Source organism: Carettochelys insculpta, chromosome 28 (assembly GCF_033958435.1).
Source record: "Carettochelys insculpta isolate YL-2023 chromosome 28, ASM3395843v1, whole genome shotgun sequence".
Lineage (NCBI taxonomy): Eukaryota > Metazoa > Chordata > Testudines > Carettochelyidae > Carettochelys > Carettochelys insculpta.
In genome coordinates this window covers 2023191-2041267 of record NC_134164.1, presented here as the reverse complement: position 1 = coordinate 2041267, position 18077 = coordinate 2023191, and the positions used below count along the sequence as shown (strand labels likewise).

Here is an 18077-nt window from a genome sequence, read left to right as displayed (position 1 = left end):
AGTGGGCTCCTTGTCAGCCCCTGTCAGCCCAGGACATGGACCCGCTGCTGCAGCTCTGCCTAGTGGTTTATGCAGGCAGAGCTGCTCTGCTGGCCAGTGCTTGGGAGGTGCACCCCAGCTGTGCCGTCCCACACATAAAAGCATCTTCCTGCCCACCGCCGGGCAATCTCCTGCCACAGAAAGGAAGGCCAGGGCCTCTGCTTCACCGTGTCCAAGCTGGTTCCCCTGCGGACGTGATTCTTCAACCACCCAATGCTCTTCTGCGGCACATTCCACCGCCGGACTCCTTAACCACCCTTCTGGCGCTCCAGCCCTCTCCCCTGCGGCAGCCAGCTTGACACATTCAGCGTGTGCTGCCTCAAGCAGTGCTTCCGTTGGGCCAGCCGCTCTCTGCTCATCGTCCAGCCCCTGGGGTTATGGGGCACGCCAGAAGCAGGGCAGCACAGGGGAACGGGATGTCAGGACTCCTGGGTTCTCTGCCACTGACCCGCAGAGGTGACTTGTGGAGACTTTTCACCTCCATGGGGTGAATCTGAGACCTGCGTGTAAATCAAAGGAATGTGCCCTTCCCATAGGGCACAGCAGAACCCTCAGCCCCGGACGCTCCGGCTGGAAGAAGTTTATGTGTAACCCCACCAGTGCAGCTGCCCCTCCAGGTGACTGCAGGTGCTCTGCTAATGAGCCAAGCAGCACCTGAATCTCTCCTGGGCAGCTGCCCAAGCAGTCGGCTGACAGGGAACCCTGCTTGCTACCCCCCTCAGAAGATGGCCCTGGATCGTCACAGATGAGGGACTTGGCATTCTTCCAGCTGGGGAACTGAGGCACAGCGGCGCACTGGACTGCTTGATTTCACACAGTGAATCAGTGGCAGCGCTGTGAAAAGAACCCAGGAGTCCTGAGCGCTGGCTCTCACTACTAGGTGGCGCTGGTTCCCAAGCTATGTGCAGGATGGAAGGGCAAAGGCTCCAGGCCAGGCAGGCCAGGGGCACGTGTGGCCTGTGGGTTGGCCAGGCTGGAGTCTTGGGGGTGGGTTTGTCCAGGACTGCCCAGGTAGTGACGGGCTGATCTCCTCCGGGGAAACCTTTGTGGGGATGGTTTGTGTTTCCTGGAGCCGAGGAGGTTCCTTAGCTGGGGGAGGGGAGCTGCTCCCGCTGCTGGGGTGCAGATGAGGGCAGGGGGCTGAGGGCTGCTGAACACACACACAGGACGGGAGAGCAGCGTCGGGAAGCTACAGAAAGCGCATTAACTCCATGCTAGTGGCTGAGCTGCCCTTTACTCCCACCCAGCACCCACTCCGGGGAACTTTTCACAGCTCTGTTGCCAGCATCGCTGCAGCTCTGATCTCCTTGCCAAGCTCCAAGACTCAGGGGCCTTGCTCCCACCACTGTTTCCCATCCATGGGCAGAATAAGTTTTGTTCTGTGCACTGAGGCCTGAGGGGATGTGCACCACCAGTAGCACACAGGCTGCCAGCTGTGGGCGCTCTGCCAATCAGCTGGGCAGCACCTGATTCTCTCCTGGGCGGCCTCCCAAGTGCTCAGCGTACAGGGAACACAGCAGACCTAGGCAAACCTACGTGCCTCTTGTGTGTTCTCCACCCCACTTGGGGTTGGGCCGGAAGCTGGGCTCTGCTTTGCCAGAGGTGTTGCTGGGACAACAGTACCTAATGTCATCCCTGTCCTGCAGTGGTGCCAACATGGCTCTGACTGCCGGCGTCTTCTGGGGAACTTCTCCCTGTGCTGAGTCTCTTCTCTGGCGGGAGACTACGGGGCCTGTCCACGGGCAGAGCTTGGGGCAGTGTTCCCTGGAAGCTGAACACTTGGGTGGCCGCCAGAAGAGCTGCAGGTGCCCCCCAGCCGACTGGCAGAGCGCTCACAACTGGCAGCCGGTGTTTCTACTGGGAGTGCACATCCACACATGCCTCGGTGCATAGGAGAAAACCTATTCCGCGCACGGATGGCAAGCAGGTTAGAAGAAGCGCTGGTCTGGAGGTCTCCCTCCTGACTGGCAGCCTGCAGGGTGCCCTCTGTCTCCTGTGGGAGGACTGCCTGGTTTCAGCGCCTTTCCAGCAAGCAGGCTCTTATGGAAATGGGCTGTGTCAGGGCCCGGGGGAGGAGCCTCCCTCCTGAGCTGCCCTTCCTGAAAGCCGTTTCAGTGCTGCTGTTGTCCAGCTGTCCCAGGCACCGCCGCCGCACCTCCCCTTCTGACAGGTGAAAGACCTCTGCCACCTGAGGGCTGAACACATGGTGCTAGACAGAAGGGGGCTGCCTGGCCCCATTCATCACAGAGACAGATCCAATCACAGCAGGGCAATCAGCATCACTCCGGCGTGCTGTGTGACAGTGACCGAGGGGGTCAGCCTAAGCCCCAGGCTGCAAACAGCCGCAGCAGAGAACAACCGCTTTATCTAGGAGCCAGGGGTTATTTGAGTATGTGTGCAAGGGAGGGTTCGCCTGGGTGTACGTGAATGGGGCCTGTGGGTGCATGTAGCAGGCGTAGCTCAGTGTGGGCCTGGGAGCACGTGTGTGTGCACGGATCTGGGCGTGTACAAATGTGCTCATGGCTCTGCAGGTATGTGCCACTCAACACCCCATTGCCAGCCTGGCCAGGTAGTGTTGCTTGTACGCTGAGCACTTCCGCAGCCACCCAAGAGAGATTCAGGGGCCAGCCAGATTAACAGAGCACCCACAGCCAGCAGCCTGTGTTTCCACTGGTAGTTCACATCCACACATGCCTTGAGGCACATCGTACAACATCTATTTCACACAGAAATCGAGTTAGAGGGAATACGGGTCTGGGGGGCTCTGGGGGGCTCATTTTGGGGAGCCCTTTCCTTGTGTGCTCCTGACTTTTCTTCCTAAAGTCACTAGCTTAGTGAGTTCTGGAGTGGTTCATCTGCTTCTTTCCCAGCTGGACTCATTGCCTCTGGTTTCCGCAGACCCCATAAAGGTGAAAGGCTCTTCATTCAGTCCCCAGTCCTGGAGCTAGCCAGCTGCTCCCAATACAGGCATTCCAGGGTTAGATTTTCACTGCAAATGAATCCTGTCCCTGAGAGCCTTCACGCAGCATCCTGCCTCTTTCCCTCCCCTTTAAGAAAGCCAACAGCTATATAAATCTAGTCCCTCGTGCCCTTGCTCCATACTGGGCACAAAACGTGGCTTCCCATTGCTCCCATGCTGGCCACAAACTAACTTAGACTCATACGCAGCAGTTCCAGCACTCAGGGTTCCTTCTAGATAACAGCCCAGAGTGCCTGGGGTTTAAGGTGGCTTTAAAGGCAGCCTAAAATACCTGCAAGGAAATAAACCCTCTTTCCCCATGTTTATGCAGTGTATTTGCATATATTGGACTGAAAGGCAGAAAAAAGTCACTCAAAAGCAGTACTTCTCAGGCCCTGCAGCAGTACAACAAGCAGCTGGCAACCTGCCCTGTGCCAGCTAGTCTATCACATGTGCCAAGGTTACACAATGAGACAACTCTTGCAGGAGGCTACGGGCAGGGCGGCTGACTTCGCTGGACCATGGTGAGCTGTGGAGGGACGGCGTCAAGTCCTTGGAAGGGACGTGGCCTCAGGTGGAAAGGGATGGGGCTATGGGCTAGCGCCCCACAGGCGGCCCTTCAGCACCACCTGGTGCAGGCTGCACCAATTTAAAGGGCATGGCACCCAGCTGCTGCCGTTGCCACCATAGCAGCGGTGGTGATGACCAGGAGCCGGAGGCCCATTTGCATCACTAGGCCTGGGGGAAGCTGCCCCTTTATCCCCTGGGGGTTGGTAGGCTTGGCTACCAGAAGCCTCTAAACAAAATCAAGGAGGTGGCCAGCTCCCTATTTATTGAAGGTCCCCTCCACCACCATAAGTGCTGGTCCAAAGATAGGGGTGGGAATTTTGCTTTTGTGATCATTGCAGCCATAAAATTACCCTAATTATAAGATCAGTTGTAAAAAGTACACAAAAGTTCTTAAGACATTACAATAATAATGTAAAACAACAAATGTTGATGGAAAGTAGGTCAAGCTGTTTTTCAATACTAAGTGTAATGAACAGATTCAAGAGAACCAGACACGTTACATGAGCACAAACAAAAAAAAGGCACGTTGATATGATTCAAGGACTATGGTGCAATCATGCTTGGTGAAACCAGTAGTCGACCAGAAATGAATGAACCAGTAGTGGTGTGTCAGGTATTAGGCCTAATTGGTGGACAAAATAAGAGGAGGGCTTATCCACCCATCACTTCTTTTTTGGGCCCTTAGAGAAAGACTTGGCGAGGGTTGGGGGAGGACAGAAGAACAGCTGTATGAAAGAATAGTTGGAGGCAGGACCATCCCTAGAAGTTTTGGTGCCCTATGAGGTGCCCTGTGTGGGGACTGCTCTGTGAGAGGCTGCACTCAGGGCTGCAGGAGCTGTGGGGGGATCCTACTAGTCCCCCAGCCAGTGTTACACGGGGGCAGGGATGGATTTGGAGCAGTGTGGGGATGTGTGTCCTAGCTATGTACATCTCTAGGGATGACCTTGCTGAGCACTCAGTTGGGGAATCAGGCTGGCCACTAGAGTCCACAACATGGTATACACAGCATGCAGCTGCATAGGGCATCACAAAATTTGAGACAATTTGCAAAATTTTGTGGTGCCCTGGGTGACCGCATTTTTTTGCCTTTGGTAGGGATGGCCTTGGAAAGTTTTACTATCATGTCTGCCACCTGCTCTCTTTTCTGGGCCCCAGGTCCTTGTAGTCCTGATTCTAAGAGTTGTCCTGACCAGGCAAGCGATCACATCACTCCTCTGCCAGCCCCAGCCAACGCCAGAATGCCACCTGGGCTGAAACGGGATGGGGCTGTAACGATGCCCGCTGCTCCAGCCCACATCCAGGTTTTCCCCAATAGGGCAGTTATCCCCATCTTTGAGACTAGGCGGGTCACATCTTGTTTTTGGCCCGAAGTCTGATGGAGAGAAAGGCAGACTGTGGGAATGCCCAACAACGTTCCCTGTAGGCCCGGCGCTCAGGTAGCTGCTCAGGACAGAGTCCCATGCCGCCCAGCAGATTAGCAGAGCGCCCACAGCCAGCTTTTGGGGTTATATTGTGGTGCACATTGCACCTGCCTTGGTGCACATAACAAAATTTATTCTGCCCATGGGTGGGCACCCTGAGCCCCGCACCGCTGCGGGAACCGAGAACCCCCGGCTGCTCCCAGGCCAGCTGGGGCCAGCGCCAGGCACATACTCCCAGCGTGGGTAAGTTGCCGAGAACGCGCCTGCGCACTTGAGCTCACGCCTTCCCCTCCCCTCCCCTCCCGTTCGGGCCCGCCCCCACAGCTCACTGGTGCCACCTGCCGGGCAGCTGCAGTCACCGCCAGCCCCCTCCCCGCCTTGTTCTAATTGGTGGGTGGGGCCCTTCGCTCCAGCCAATCGGAACGCCGGCACGTTGCACTTTGCTTCTGGCCGATTGGGCGCGAGTAGCCGGGGCCCGCGTGCGTATTGCCTGTGCCCTCCTGGGGCGCGGCCCGCTGATTGGCTGGAAATGGGGGGGCGGAGTTTCCAAACGCCGAAGGGGCGGGGACAGGGAGGAGCGGAAGCGAGCGGCTGCGCGGGAGGCCGGAGGGAGCCGGGCGGAGGGGTTATGCAGGTGGGAGCGGGCCGCGCCCCTGAGAGTGACCCCCCCACACGGGCAGCCCCCCCGGGAAAGCAGCCCCCCCCCCCCCCGCTGCCAGGGCATCCCCCGAGAGTGACCCTCCCCCCTCCCACCGCCCCCATCCAGCCCTGGTTCCCTGCCCCCCTGAGAGTGACCCCCCCATCCAGCCCTGGTCGTCCCCTCCCCCGGAGAGTGACCCCCCCCATCCAGCCCTGGTCCGTCCGTCCCCCGGAGAGTGACCCCCCCATCCAGCCCTGGTCCCCCTCCCCCGGAGAGTGACCTCCCCATCTAGCCCTGGTCCCCCCCCCCGGAGAGTGACCCCCCCCATCTAGCCCTGGTCCGTGACCCCCCCATCCAGCCCTGGTCCCCCTCCCCCGGAGAGTGACCCCGCCATCCAGCCCTGGTCCCCCCCCCGAGAGTGACCCCGCCATCCAGCCCTTGTCCCCCCCCCGAGAGTGACCCTCCCCATCCAGCCCTGGTTCCCTGCCCCCCGGAGAGTGACCTCCCCATCCAGCCCCGGACCGACCCCCCCCCCGGGCAGCTCCCCCGGGAAAGCAGCCTCCCCCCCCGCTGCCAGGGCATCCCCCGAGAGTGACACCCCAGCCCTGGTCCCCGCCCCCCCCGAGAGTGACCCCCCCCATCCAGCCCTGGTCCCCCCCCCCTCCGAGAGTGACCCCCCCCATCCAACCCTGGTCCCCCCCCACCGAGAGTGAGCTCCCTATCCAGCCCCCCTGAGCTGGTAGTGCTGGTTGGGGAGCCCCAGTCACCCCCTCCCTCTTTCTTCCCATCTTCTCTCCTTCATGCAGCTGTTTTCCCTCACCCCCCCGCAGCAGCACAGCTAACTGGACTTACCCTGACACCAGGTGGGGTCCCACCAGGCCCTAGCACCATACAGTAACATTGTGCCCCATATCCCAGCCCCATGGCGTGAGTGTGCACCTGGCCCTTGTACCTGCTGCCTTGGTGCCACTGGCAGGCCATTTGCTTCTACACAGGCACTTTGAATCCCCCCACTACGTTACAATTGATAATTATTTATTTTGTGGCAGTGCCTGTCAGCCCCCATCCTGGCTTAGGCCCTCACGGTGCCAGGCATTGCACAAACACACACTAAAAAGCCAACCCTGCCCCTGGTGACTGGTAGGCTGAGTCACAACTACCGGCCAGTCCTGGATTCTTCCTCTGGGCTGTTCTTGCTGCTCTGGGACTCCCTAATTTGTTTGTTCAAGTTGTTTCTGTTTTAAAAGTCAAATAGGAGAGTGAATTGGATACAGGAAAAAATCCATCCCCTGTTGTGTGTGGGAGGAGCCTGGCTGGAATCTGGGGTAGTGATGTCTGGGAAGCAGCCTTAGAAAGCATCCCTTCGTTTTCAGGAGCTGTTGGGTATCTTGGGTTGGCCTCAGATACATTTCTCTGAGGCCTGGTTTCTTGAGCTGGGGGTGGTGAAGGGAGCAGCCCCCGTTCTGCCCTTCCCCGATAAACGGGAAGGGGGTCTCTGTTAGCTGGAAGGGTCTTCCACTATGGACCGGCTCAACGGGCCCCCGGTGGGTAAAGGTTGAGAACCACTGCTCTGATCTGCATGCCTCGTTCTTCCCATGGCCCATATCCCAATGGTACTTAAGGTGCCTGCCTTGTGTTGGTTCCGATGGGAATTGCCACTGAGACGATGGCTACGCTAGAGAGTTTTGTTGACAAAGCTTGTGGAGCAGTTACACGCAAAATGCATTTTGTCGGCAGAAACTGTTGATCAGGCCGTGGAGATGCTGTGTGGGCCCTTTTGTTGACAGAGCGGGTCAAAAGGTGGATCCGCCTTCCTGCGTAGTCACAAATCTGTCAACAAGCTTTGTGGGAACATCTCTTCCACCAGTAACTTCTGGAGACACCTGCTTTTGGTGTAGATGTAGCGCTAGGTACCCAGCAGCCAGGTAAGGCCAGATCCTCCAGAGAAAGCAGTAACCTCTGTGCTTTGCTGCTGGAGGAATCAAACATAAACACACCGATGGGCTGTATTGACTCTGTTTGCACACGCGTAGAGCTGTTTGTTGTTGGAGAGCTACACGTCTGCCTTTAGCGCTAAGTGCTGTGAGATCCCTCGCAGGCTTCCCACTCTTTTTCCATCCATGTGCCGAATACATTTTGTTATGTGCACTGAGGCATGTGGAGGCCTGTGGAGCAAGGAGGATCTAGTAATTAGCGTAGGCCAGAGGGGGTTGGAGTCTACCTGCTGCTGATTTGCTGTTGTTTGGCAAGGCACTTCTGTTCCTCATCTGAAAATGAGGGCGATGCTACTGCTCTGTCGGGGGGAGGCATTGGCAGTGGGGGTTGTTTGCCTTTTCAGCTGTACGAGGTTTTGGGGGGCTCGCCATAGCTGCTAGTTGAGGGCAGCGTTATAACTGAAGGACTCACCCCTGCATGTTGTGGGCTGTTGCAGCCACAAGCAATGCATTTGGCCGTGCAGCCATCCTGCTCATTGGCGGCTGCAGCCAGCCAGCATGTTCCCGTTCTCCCTGCTGTCATGCAGTCCTGACGGCCTTTGTGGTGCCCGCTGGGGATTTGGTGCTGCAGTGACAATGTATGCCGAGTTCTCCCCAGACATCTGTCTGTCCAGGGACTAGGGTATCCGGGTTTGGATCAGCACCACGGCAGGCTAGAGCTTTCCCTGCTGTTAGGACATGGAACCCAAGCACAGGGGAGCATTGTTTGCTCGGAGCTGGAGACTGTCTGAGACAGACTGCTTGGGCTTGGAGCAGGATGTGCGGGCAGATGGCAGGTGCTGGGGAGTGGCTGGGCAGATGCATTGGACGGGGAGGGTTACAGGCCAGGCTGTGGCTTTATCTGTGTTATGCAGCTTTGTTCACTCTGCGATCTCCCTGGTTGTTGAAATATGTTTCTCTTTTCACCAGGACTATCAGAATTTGCCGATTGACATCCAGACGAGCAAGCTGCTAGGTAGGACACTAGCGGCTCTCCCGCCTTCTGCTGGCAAGGGAGGGGGCTGTGGGGTGCGTGTTTATGCCCTGAGGGAGGGGCATGTGCTGCAGGGGGCAGAAGGGCCGGGGGGCTGTCAGCCTGCGCACAACTTGCCTTTGGGTTTCAGGAGAACTGAGGAGCAAGGCGAGTTTGTTGTCCTTGTCCCCCGGCGGGAGCGTGGCAGAGCTGTGCAGATCAGTAGGGTCAGCGTACGAGTGGGGTGCTGGTCTGACAGTCCGGGCGATTAGCGTCCTCCCTCAGTCCCCCGAAGAGGTTGGGCGGGGGCCCCTTAGCACACTGGCCTGCCTCCTCCTCGCTCTGGGAGGTACGGCAGGAGTTTTTGTGCCTCTGCTGGGCTGGCCAGCAAGGAGTCGGGTGGCAGGGGAGCTTGTGGTGCAGCCCCCCAGGAAGCTCCTGCCCAGAAGGGGCACTGAGCAGCCACCAGAGGTTAGCGATTGCCCATGTTGGCTGTGTTTGCACCAGCTGCTCAGAGGTGAGGGTCTCCCGTCCCTGAGCCAGTAACTGGGGAGCCCTCCCTTCTCCCCTCCCAGCAGTGCCCTTTATCTGGGCTCCCATCCCTCTCGCTGGTGGTTAGTGTCCGTGTGTCCCTGCTGCAGACTGGCTGGTGGACAGGAGACACTGCAACCTGAAATGGCAGAGCCACGTGCTGACCATCCGCGAGAAGATCAACGCGGCCATTCAGGACATGCCGGAGAACGAGGAGATCAAGCAGCTGCTCTCAGGATCCTGTGAGTGGGGCTGGGTCAGCCAGGGGGCGTGGGGAGGGTCTCCCTGATGCAGGCTTGGGCGCCGGCGTCTGAAGCAGGAATGGTGGATCCTGTTCATACCGAGGGTGCGTTTACGCCCGTGGGGCCTGCTCGCTCGCTCGGCTTCCTGGTGCTCCAAGAGGTTGGTGGCTGTGATTGCTGTACCATGGGGGTCATGAATGTGTCCATCCTGGGGATGAGGTCCCCTCCTTGTCCCCAGTCACCTCTCCCGTGCACCAGGCCCATTGCAGTGGGCCTGAAACGCCAGAGTCCAGCCCCCAGGGCTTTGGGGACCAGCAGCATCCCGGCTTAGAAGGGAGACGGCAACCCAGTGACACGAACCCTCTCCCCTCTCACTGCCCCAGGTACCACACTAAGGGCTGGACAGTGAACCTAGGATCCTTATCCCCACCCCATGCCCCTGGTGACTGAGTGTTGTGTCCCCTGTGCTGCCCTGGCCTGGCCATCTGAGCGCGCTCTGTCCTGTTTCAGACATTCACTATTTTCACTGCCTGAGGATCGTGGAAATTCTTAAAGGGACCGAGGCCTCCAGTAAAAACATCTTTGGTCGCTACTCGTCCCAGCGCATGAAGGTGAGTGGCCCTCAGAGGCAGGTCCGGGTGGTGGGGCTGGGCCTGGAATTTGCTCCTTCCAAGCAAGTCGGGGTGAGGTGGGACGGGATGTGAGAGTGATGTGCAGACTTTTCTGTTTGTCTGTGGGGTGCTGGTGTCGACAGCAGGTAAAAGCTGTTTCTCTCGGATGCCTGTACAGTGGTCCCTTGTATTAACTGAGCAATAACAACCCCTGCTTATATCTAGTGCTTTACATCACCAGGCAGTACCATCAGCTCCCTTTTACAGATGAGAAGACTGAGGCACAGAGTGGGGTGGTGACTTGCCCAAGGTCACCCAGCAGGCTGGTGGCAGAGCCAAGATTAGAACCCAGGTCTCTCGAGTCTCAGTCCGGACTGTCATTGAGCCAGGGCCCGGGAGAAGCTTGCACTGCCGTTCCCTGATAGGCTCCCAAGCACTGAACTCTGACTTGCCACCCAGGTGTGCTCACGTGCCCTGCTGCTTGTTCCTGGGCTCTTGCACTGCACAGACCAGCTGCTCGGGGGCTTTGTGCCTCTCTGGCTGCATCTGCCATCTTCTCAGCCTCTCTTTTTCTGCTCCCCTCTTAGGACTGGCAGGAGATCGTGTCCTTGTATGAAAAGGAAAACACCTACCTAGGTAAGGCAGCCTCTCCTCGCCTCCTGGGGACAGTTGCTTCGCCAGAGGCTGCTTTTTTCCTGGGTGTGACCGCCGGAGGATGGCGTCTGTGTGATGCGAGGTCCCCAGTGCTCCCTGCTGGCAGGTGTCAGATCTCTCATGAGCCCAGTCCCTGCATCCAATCCCCGCTTCCTTAGCACTTTGCAGTCAGCCTAAACGAGGCACATGCCCAGAGCCACATCGAGCCAAAACCCTTCTGTGCCAGCCACATGAACCGCCATGGCAGTGGCAGGTCTAGGGCACGTTGGCGGAGCGGCGTCGGGCAGACGGGCAGTGGTGGAGTGAGCACTGTGCCCATTCTCACGTGGGAGTCTTCGCTCCCCTGGCCTGTTGGGCAGCCCTGGAATTAGATTTACTGGCAGCGAGTGGTAAGGCTGGGACAAGGGTCAGCGCTGGGGGTCTGAATCCCCCTGTGGCCAGGGCTTGCTGGCCAGCTGCCCCCTGCCTTGGGGGGCTGCAGGCCAGCTCCATAGCCTGGGTGCCTGCCAGCGTTTGCCGTGGCTTTCCGTGTGGGACAGGACAGTGCCCCATGTGTCTGCTCTCCTGTCTGTCCGTCTACCCCCCTGCTGCCCCAGCGGAACTCGCCAGCCTCTTTGTGCGCAACGTGAGCTACGAGGTCCCATCGCTGAAGAAGCAGATCAGCAAGTGCCGGCAGCTGCAGCAGGAGTACGGCCGCAAGGAGGAGGAGTGCCAGCTGGGGGCCGCCGAGATGCGGGAGCGCTTCTATGCCTCTTGCAAGCAGCACGGCATCACTGTGAGTCCCCACCCAGTGCTCATCACGCAACCCCGGGACCAGGCCAGCTTGGGGAGCGGGGACGCAGCCTTAGCCCCACCCAGAGCTCATCATGTGCCCCCGGGGCCAGGCCGGCTTGGGGAGCAGGGACGCAGCCTTAGCCCCACCCAGCGCTTGTCATGTGCCCCCGCGGCCGGGCCGGCTTGGGGAGCGGGGGTGCAGCCTTAGCCCCACGGAGCGCTCACCGTGTACCCTCAGCGAGGTGTACACACTGCTGTGCATTGCGCTGATCTCCTAGCGCCCTCCTGGGCAGTATGCCCCCTGCAGCCCCAGCTCTTGAGCTCTCTGTAGGGTGTCTCCTTTGCTAGAGGGTTCCAGCTCCCTCCACCTCTCCTGGTCCCTTCGATCCCTGGGCTTTCAGTCTCCTGCACAGTCCTGCCTTTGCCACCAGTGCCCTGAGCAGCCCTGCCCCCAGCTCTGCCTCCCCTGCCTCTTACCAGTGGCCAGTCACCAGGAGCCTGCCCAGTTTCCAAACCCCAGGTTCTTGCCGGGACCCTGGGCTGCTCCCTGGAAGGCAGCCTGAGCAGATGAGACAGCCATTTCCCACACCGCTGGTGCCAGGTTTGTGCCCATGGAATTATACCTGCTGCCACCGCCCACCTGCAGATCCGTCTGCCTCTCTCTCGCGCCTCACCTGCAGGCTCAGCACCGTGTACAGCAGGGACGGTCCCAGCCACTCGCTCCTGTCTGCTGTGTGCTCTGCAACCTGCACGCCTGGGCGCCCCCTCCACTCCCTCTGCCTCCAGGGATGGTCTCCTGGTCTTGCTCTCTGCCATGAGCTGCTGAGTGTCCCTGGCCCCACTCTGCAGCCTGCGCAGCTCTTGCTGGGCTGGGGCAGGCTGACAAGCCGAGGGCCTGTGTCCCCACGCTGATGCACCTTGCTTGTTCTCACCGTGCAGGGGGATAATGTGCGCCGGGAGCTGCTGGCCTTGGTGAAGGACCTGCCGGCACTGCTGGCCGAAATTGGGGCTGGGGCCCAGGCGCTCTCGGAAGCCATCGAGCTCTACCAGGCCTGCGTGCAGTTTGTGTGCGAGAGGTAAGCCCCTCCGGGATTCCCTGTTCCCCCTTGGTGCCGGCCCTGGGCAGGAGAAGGAATCGTTACCTCCATGCCCGAGTGTCGAGCTGGGTCCTTGCCAGTTCTCTTGCAGCCGGGTCGCACAGACCCTCAGCCTGCTCCCCCAGGGCTGCGGGTGCTCGGGGCTGTGTGTGTGGCTGCTGCTCGCCGGAGCAGAGCCAGGGAAGGGAAAAGGCATCCGGTGTGGGAAGTAGGAGTGCAGGGAATGCAGTAGCACCCGGCTTCCCCGTGCCCAGGCCCTGCTGCCAGCCTGCCACTGGCTCTGCTGGCCCCACTGGTCCTGGCCTCCAGGCGACCCCTCTGGGGTCCCCCCAGCCCCAGGGGCACTGCTGTCAGTCAGGGTCCTGCCACTGGTCCAGGGCTCTGCAGCTGTGGCTAGTTTGCCAACTCTCCCTGGCCAGACGCCATTTGGGGCAATGGTATCCGGTCCAGGAGAGACAGCAGCCCTCCGTGTGCCCCCAGCTGGGGGTGCAGCTCAACACCCCTGCCCCCTGCTGCTCTCGTGCTGCCCTGGTAATTGTGTGTTCCAGCTCCACGGAGCAGGTGGTGCCCCTGTTACGACATGTGCAGGCGCGTGGGAACACGACCGTCTACGAGTGGAGGAGGGGGGTGGAGCCCACGCTTGTGGAGCGCCCCCTGGCAGAGGAGGGGCCCCAGCCGCAGGACGAGGACGTGGTAGGTGCTGGCCAGGCTGCCATCAACTAGAACAGATTCTGGCCCGAGGCGGGAGGGCCTTCCTGCCCCAGGGGGGTCGTGTGGGGCAGCCACGGACTCCTGGCAGGGGGCAGCGGGGCAGACACAGTGCAAATGCTCCCCCAAGGGGAGAAGTTCATCCCAGGAGGTCGCTGGCAGGTAGAGATATGAGCAAACTGGGTCCTCTCTGCTCTGCATGGAGCTCCCAGGACCTGGTCTGGGCTTTGCTTTTGTGTCCTGGGCTGGAAAGTTCCCCCCAGCACTGTAGGCGGTGCTGGGTGCTGGTTCTGCCCCAGAAGTGGCTGCTTTTCATGGGTGGGGTAGGGAATCCCCAGCACTTTGGGGTCCTTGGGTGCAGTGTACACACAGGGTTACCCTGCTGGAGTGCCCCAAGAACCGGCTGCTCCTCCAGGACTCTGGTCTGATGTGCAGCGTCTGGGGTGGCGCGAAGGGGGTGCTGGGGCAGTGCGCTCCAGAGCAAGCAGGGGCAGCCCCCGGGGGGTCCAGAGCAGCGAGCGGTGAGGTGTATCCATGGGGCAGAGAGCCTGGAGCTGTGCACCCGCAAGAGCACAAAGGCCGGCCGGCCCGTGCTCTGGGGTCTCCAGGGCAGGTGCCAGTGAGAGCTCCTCCGGGGGGCACCTTGCTCTTCTCATTGCAGATTGACTGGGGGGATTTTGAGGTGCAGTCCTCACCTGCCCCCATGGGAGCTGCTTACGGCCTCTCTGGGGAGGACAGAGCTCAAGCCGAGGAGGTGGACTGGGGGATCTCGCTGGAACCTGACCCAGAGGTGGGTGTGTGCTGTACCCCTCAGCCCTCCACCGGCCAGATGGCTACCCTGCCTGTTGAGGCAGAGCTGGGCTGTAGCCAGTCTGGCTGGGACTCTGGGGGAAGGTATAGACTGTACAGGCAGTGATGCTGAGTGGCTAGAGCACAGGACCAGGTCTTAGACCTGGGTTCTCTTCCCAGCACTGCCACAAGCCTCAGGCAAGCCAGTGTCCCGCCCCTCCCCGTACCTCAGTTTCCCCATCTCTGAAATGGGGCTAATCCTATGTAATGCCGTTTGTGATATGTTTGTTGGTGGGACATGCTAGCTCTCGGCCGCTTCTCTGGTGAGGTGAGGGCAGCTCCGGGCTCCCATCCTGGCACTGTGGGGCAGAGCGCCCGTTCTCACAGGAGGCCGTGTGACTCCCTGCAGGGTGACAGCGCTGACGGGATAGACTGGGGAGATGGCGGTGACCCGGTGCAGATCACGGTGCTGGAGGCTGGCATCCAGGGTAAGGGGCTTGTTCTCTGCCTCCCTGGAGCCTTGGGGCAGTTGAGCACAGTGAGGCGGGCGGGTGGGATGGAGACGGCGGGAGAATGTCATTGGGAACTGCAGAGGGGACCATAACCTCTGCCGACCCCAGTTGGCCCTGTGCCAGTCTGTTTTGCTTCCCGTTCTCCAAGCTGAGCTGAGACGTAGGTGCCGGTACGCCGTGGGGGGGCTGCCTCCCTGGCGGGGCTTGGGGCGTGTCGGAGTGACGCGACAGTGGGAGCTGAGATTCCCAAACGAGTCGGGCCAGCAGAGCTCTTCCTGGGCCGGGGTGGGGGGTGGGGAGGGGGGTCAGGCCCTGGCCCTGGCCCTGGCCGGAGGGTGGAGTCAGCGCCGAATGAAAACCAGGTGACCACTAGAGGGCACCGGGGGATGGCACTTCCTGCGTCAGGCCGCCGGGTTCCCATTGGCTTTGAATGCAGAAGGGTCCTGGGCTGCCTGCTCCCTGGGGGACTTGGCCGGGGCAGCGGGGCCCCAAGGTGCTCTCTGGGCCTCTGCCCCCAGAGAGCACATGGAGCCCCATGGTGAGGGGCCGCGACGTGAAACAATGTGGTTCCCAGGGGGGCAAACCCCTGGCAGCTGCTGAAGGAGGTACCCCTCCTGCCCCACTGCCAGTGTCCCAGACTCTACCCCACGTGCTTCTCTGCAGTCCCAGACGGCGTCGCCCGAGGGCCTGATGCTCTGACCCTCCTGGAGAGCCCCGAGACCCGGAGCCAGTTCATTGACGAGCTGATGGAGGTATCCCGGCACAGGGCTTAGCACCCAGAAGTGAGGGGGAGTGGGGCAGGCGGCTATCCCTCTTTGACACCTGGGGAAACCGAGTCACGGGTCAGCGTGAGACATGCTGCCTCAGTGGCAGAGCCTGGAATAGAACCTGGGAGCCTGTGTTCTGGCCCCTCTGGTTCTGCCGGCCCCTGCCCGGTGGGGATCAGAATCCAGCAATCCAGATGCCCCCTTTCCCACTCTAACCATCATCCTCCACCCCCCAGAGGACTCACAACAGTCCCGAGAGGTTGTTCCAGCTGGCTGGGGGCGGGAGTGGCCCCTGGTGCCCAGCATGGCATGGGAGAGCTCCCAGCAGCACTCTGGGAGCCGGTCATCTGGCCAGACCCATTTGGTCCCAGATGGGAGCCTGGGCAGCTGCTTTCTCTGGGACCTTGCAGCCTTTGGGCCTGTGTAGCTGATGCAGGAGGGCAGCGCTCTGGGGACAGGCAGCACCTGGGCCCCCCTTGCCGAGGGCCCGCCCTGTCTGGCTGGGATGAGCTGCAGCTTGAAGCCTGCGGAGGTTCTGGGGGTTCATCATATAAGTACAGTGCCCTCCAGAGCCTTCCAGGCCCCTTCAGTGCCCCCCAGCCTGCAGCAGCTCCCTGTGCTCCATGGGGCAGAAGGGCTTCCCAGGGCCAGGCTCTGCATCCGGCGGGGCGCCCAGGCCTGCTCCCCACTCCCTGCCTCCCTCCCCAGCTGGAGGCCTTCCTGTCCCAGCGCCTGGTGGAAATGGGCGAGGAGGCTGACGTGGTGTCGGTGAGCCAGTTCCAGCTGGCCCCGCCCGTCCTGCAGGGCCAGACCCTGGGGAAGGTGGTGGCCATGGCGGCGGCTGTGCGGGAGCTGATCGGCCAGCTGACCAGCCTGCGGATGCAGCACCTCTTCCTGATCCTGGCGTCCCCGAGGTGCGTGGGGGGCTCTGTCCTGCGGCGGGGGAGCTGCGTCCTCGAGGGAGGTGACCCTAACTCGGGGTGAGGGGAAATGGGCCAAGCTCGCTGGGGGCCAGCCTGTGGAGGCGGTGCTCTGGGTGGGGCTGAAGGGGACCGACCCAAGCTGGGAGGGGGCTGACGGCCTCAGTCTTGCTCGCGGGGCAGGTACGTGGACCGGCTGAGCGAGCTCCTCCGCCAGAAGCTGAAGCAGGCGGAGCTGCTGGTGCTGAAGAAGGAGCTGGCGGCGCAGAAGCGGCAGGGGGCACTGGAGGAGCAGGCCGCCCTCGAGCCCAAACTCGACCTGCTGGGGGAGAGAACCAAGGAGCTGCAGAAACTGGTGAGGAACAGGGAAGGGCCGTGGCACCCGGGGACATGGATGGCTGGGTGGGGCCTGGCTCCAGGAGGTGGAGCCCCCGTCAGGTCTCACCCACATGGGGCCCCCCGCCCCCTCAGATCTCACCTGCACGGGCCTGCCCCCATGACGTGGGTCCTCCCAGTCAGAGCTCACAACACAGCCCCCCTCCCCTCCCTGTGACCCCCGTCAGATCTGGCCCGCATGGCCCCCGCCTTCTCTCCCACATAGCCCCTGGCCCGAGCTGGATTTCACGCACGACAGCCCCTGGCCGGTGTAACGGGCTGTCCTTGTCCTGAGCACTTCTCCCCATGCGGAGCGCCTGCTCCTCCAGTAGCCTCGCCCCGGGCCTGATCCTGCGGCCCTGCCTTTCAGATCGAAGTGGACATTTCCCAACGGTACGGGGGCCGACCTGTGAATCTGATGGGCGCCTCCCTGTGACCGCGACGCTGCCCCCTCAGCAGCACAGAGCCACGGTCCCGGGACGCAAGTGGGGGACAGCTTCCCCGGGGTGCTGCCAGCCTGGGCTTGCTGATTCGTTGCTCGCAGTGTAAGGAGCAGACCTGCACCGGCAAAGGCTGGGAACCGCCTCTTACCCCTCCCAGGGTTCTGTGCAGCCCGGATGGGCAGTTGAATAAAGCTGGGGGAGCTGTTACTCTCCACCCATCCCACCCACATGTGAATTCACTGCCTGATTGCTCTGGCCTGGCCTGCAGTGTCTCACTGGGCTCTTGCCCCTCTTCTCTCACCCGCCGCAGCTGACCAGGACACTGGCCCCTCCCCTGCACGGGCAGAGACCCCTCCCCTGTGTGTCTGACCAGGACACTGGCCCCTCCCCTGCACAGGGCAGAGACCCCTCCCCTGTGTGTCTGACCAGGACACTGGCCCCTCCCCTGCACAGGGCAGACCCCCTGTACCTCTCCTAGAGTCTGTCCGTCGTCCCCCCCGCCCAAAAAGAGCAGCGATGGGCCCAGGGTCAGGCGAGCTGTGGGCTGGCCCAGTGAACCTTCCGCCCCAGCAGGCGCCCTTCCACCAAGCCACTGCCGTCACAGCGAGACGGCCAGCTGCCAGCCTGCAGTGCCCAGCTGGTGCATGTGGGGCCAGCAGTGCTGGCAAATGCCCCCTCCCTGCTGCGCCCTCCCGCTTTGGGGTGAGGCTGAGGGGCAGCCGCGGGGCTGATTCAGGTTTAATTTCATAGCAGAGCAGTTGATTCATGGCTCTTTGTCGCCGGCGTTGACGCCCGTAATGACTTTCCATCAAAATGAAAAGTGGAGTGACACCGCTCATTATTCCTGCTGCTTGTTATCTCAGTGGTGGGGAGGGCCACCCCCCCGCTGCCTTTCAGCCGGCCCGGACAGTGAGTGATGGCCCCTATTAATCACCGACCCCGCGCACTCCGGCGGACACGCTATCCGCAGGAGAAGGGGAGAGATAAGGCACCAGCAGCCGCTCCGATCAATTAACGTCAAGCGCCCTCGCCCCTCCCAGCCCCTCGGCCTTGCCGGGTGGGGGCGGAGGAGCCCCGGG

The 18077-nt window shown here is 61.1% G+C and overlaps 1 protein-coding gene across 1 annotated transcript; it reads left to right on the top strand.

Moving 5' to 3' along the window:
- Positions 1–5556: 5556 nt before the first annotated feature.
- On the top strand, positions 5557–17227 carry CDK5RAP3 (CDK5 regulatory subunit associated protein 3). Its single transcript, XM_074978859.1, has 14 exons — positions 5557–5623; positions 8533–8578; positions 9217–9348; positions 9859–9959; positions 10547–10595; positions 11210–11388; positions 12327–12463; positions 13033–13177; positions 13854–13982; positions 14391–14469; positions 15157–15245; positions 15969–16174; positions 16364–16535; positions 16926–17227. The coding sequence occupies exons 1-14, from the start codon at positions 5618–5620 to the stop codon at positions 16989–16991; spliced, it is 1536 nt and encodes a 511-aa protein (XP_074834960.1). The 5' UTR covers positions 5557–5617; the 3' UTR covers positions 16992–17227.
- The last annotated feature ends 850 nt before the right edge of the window (positions 17228–18077 follow it).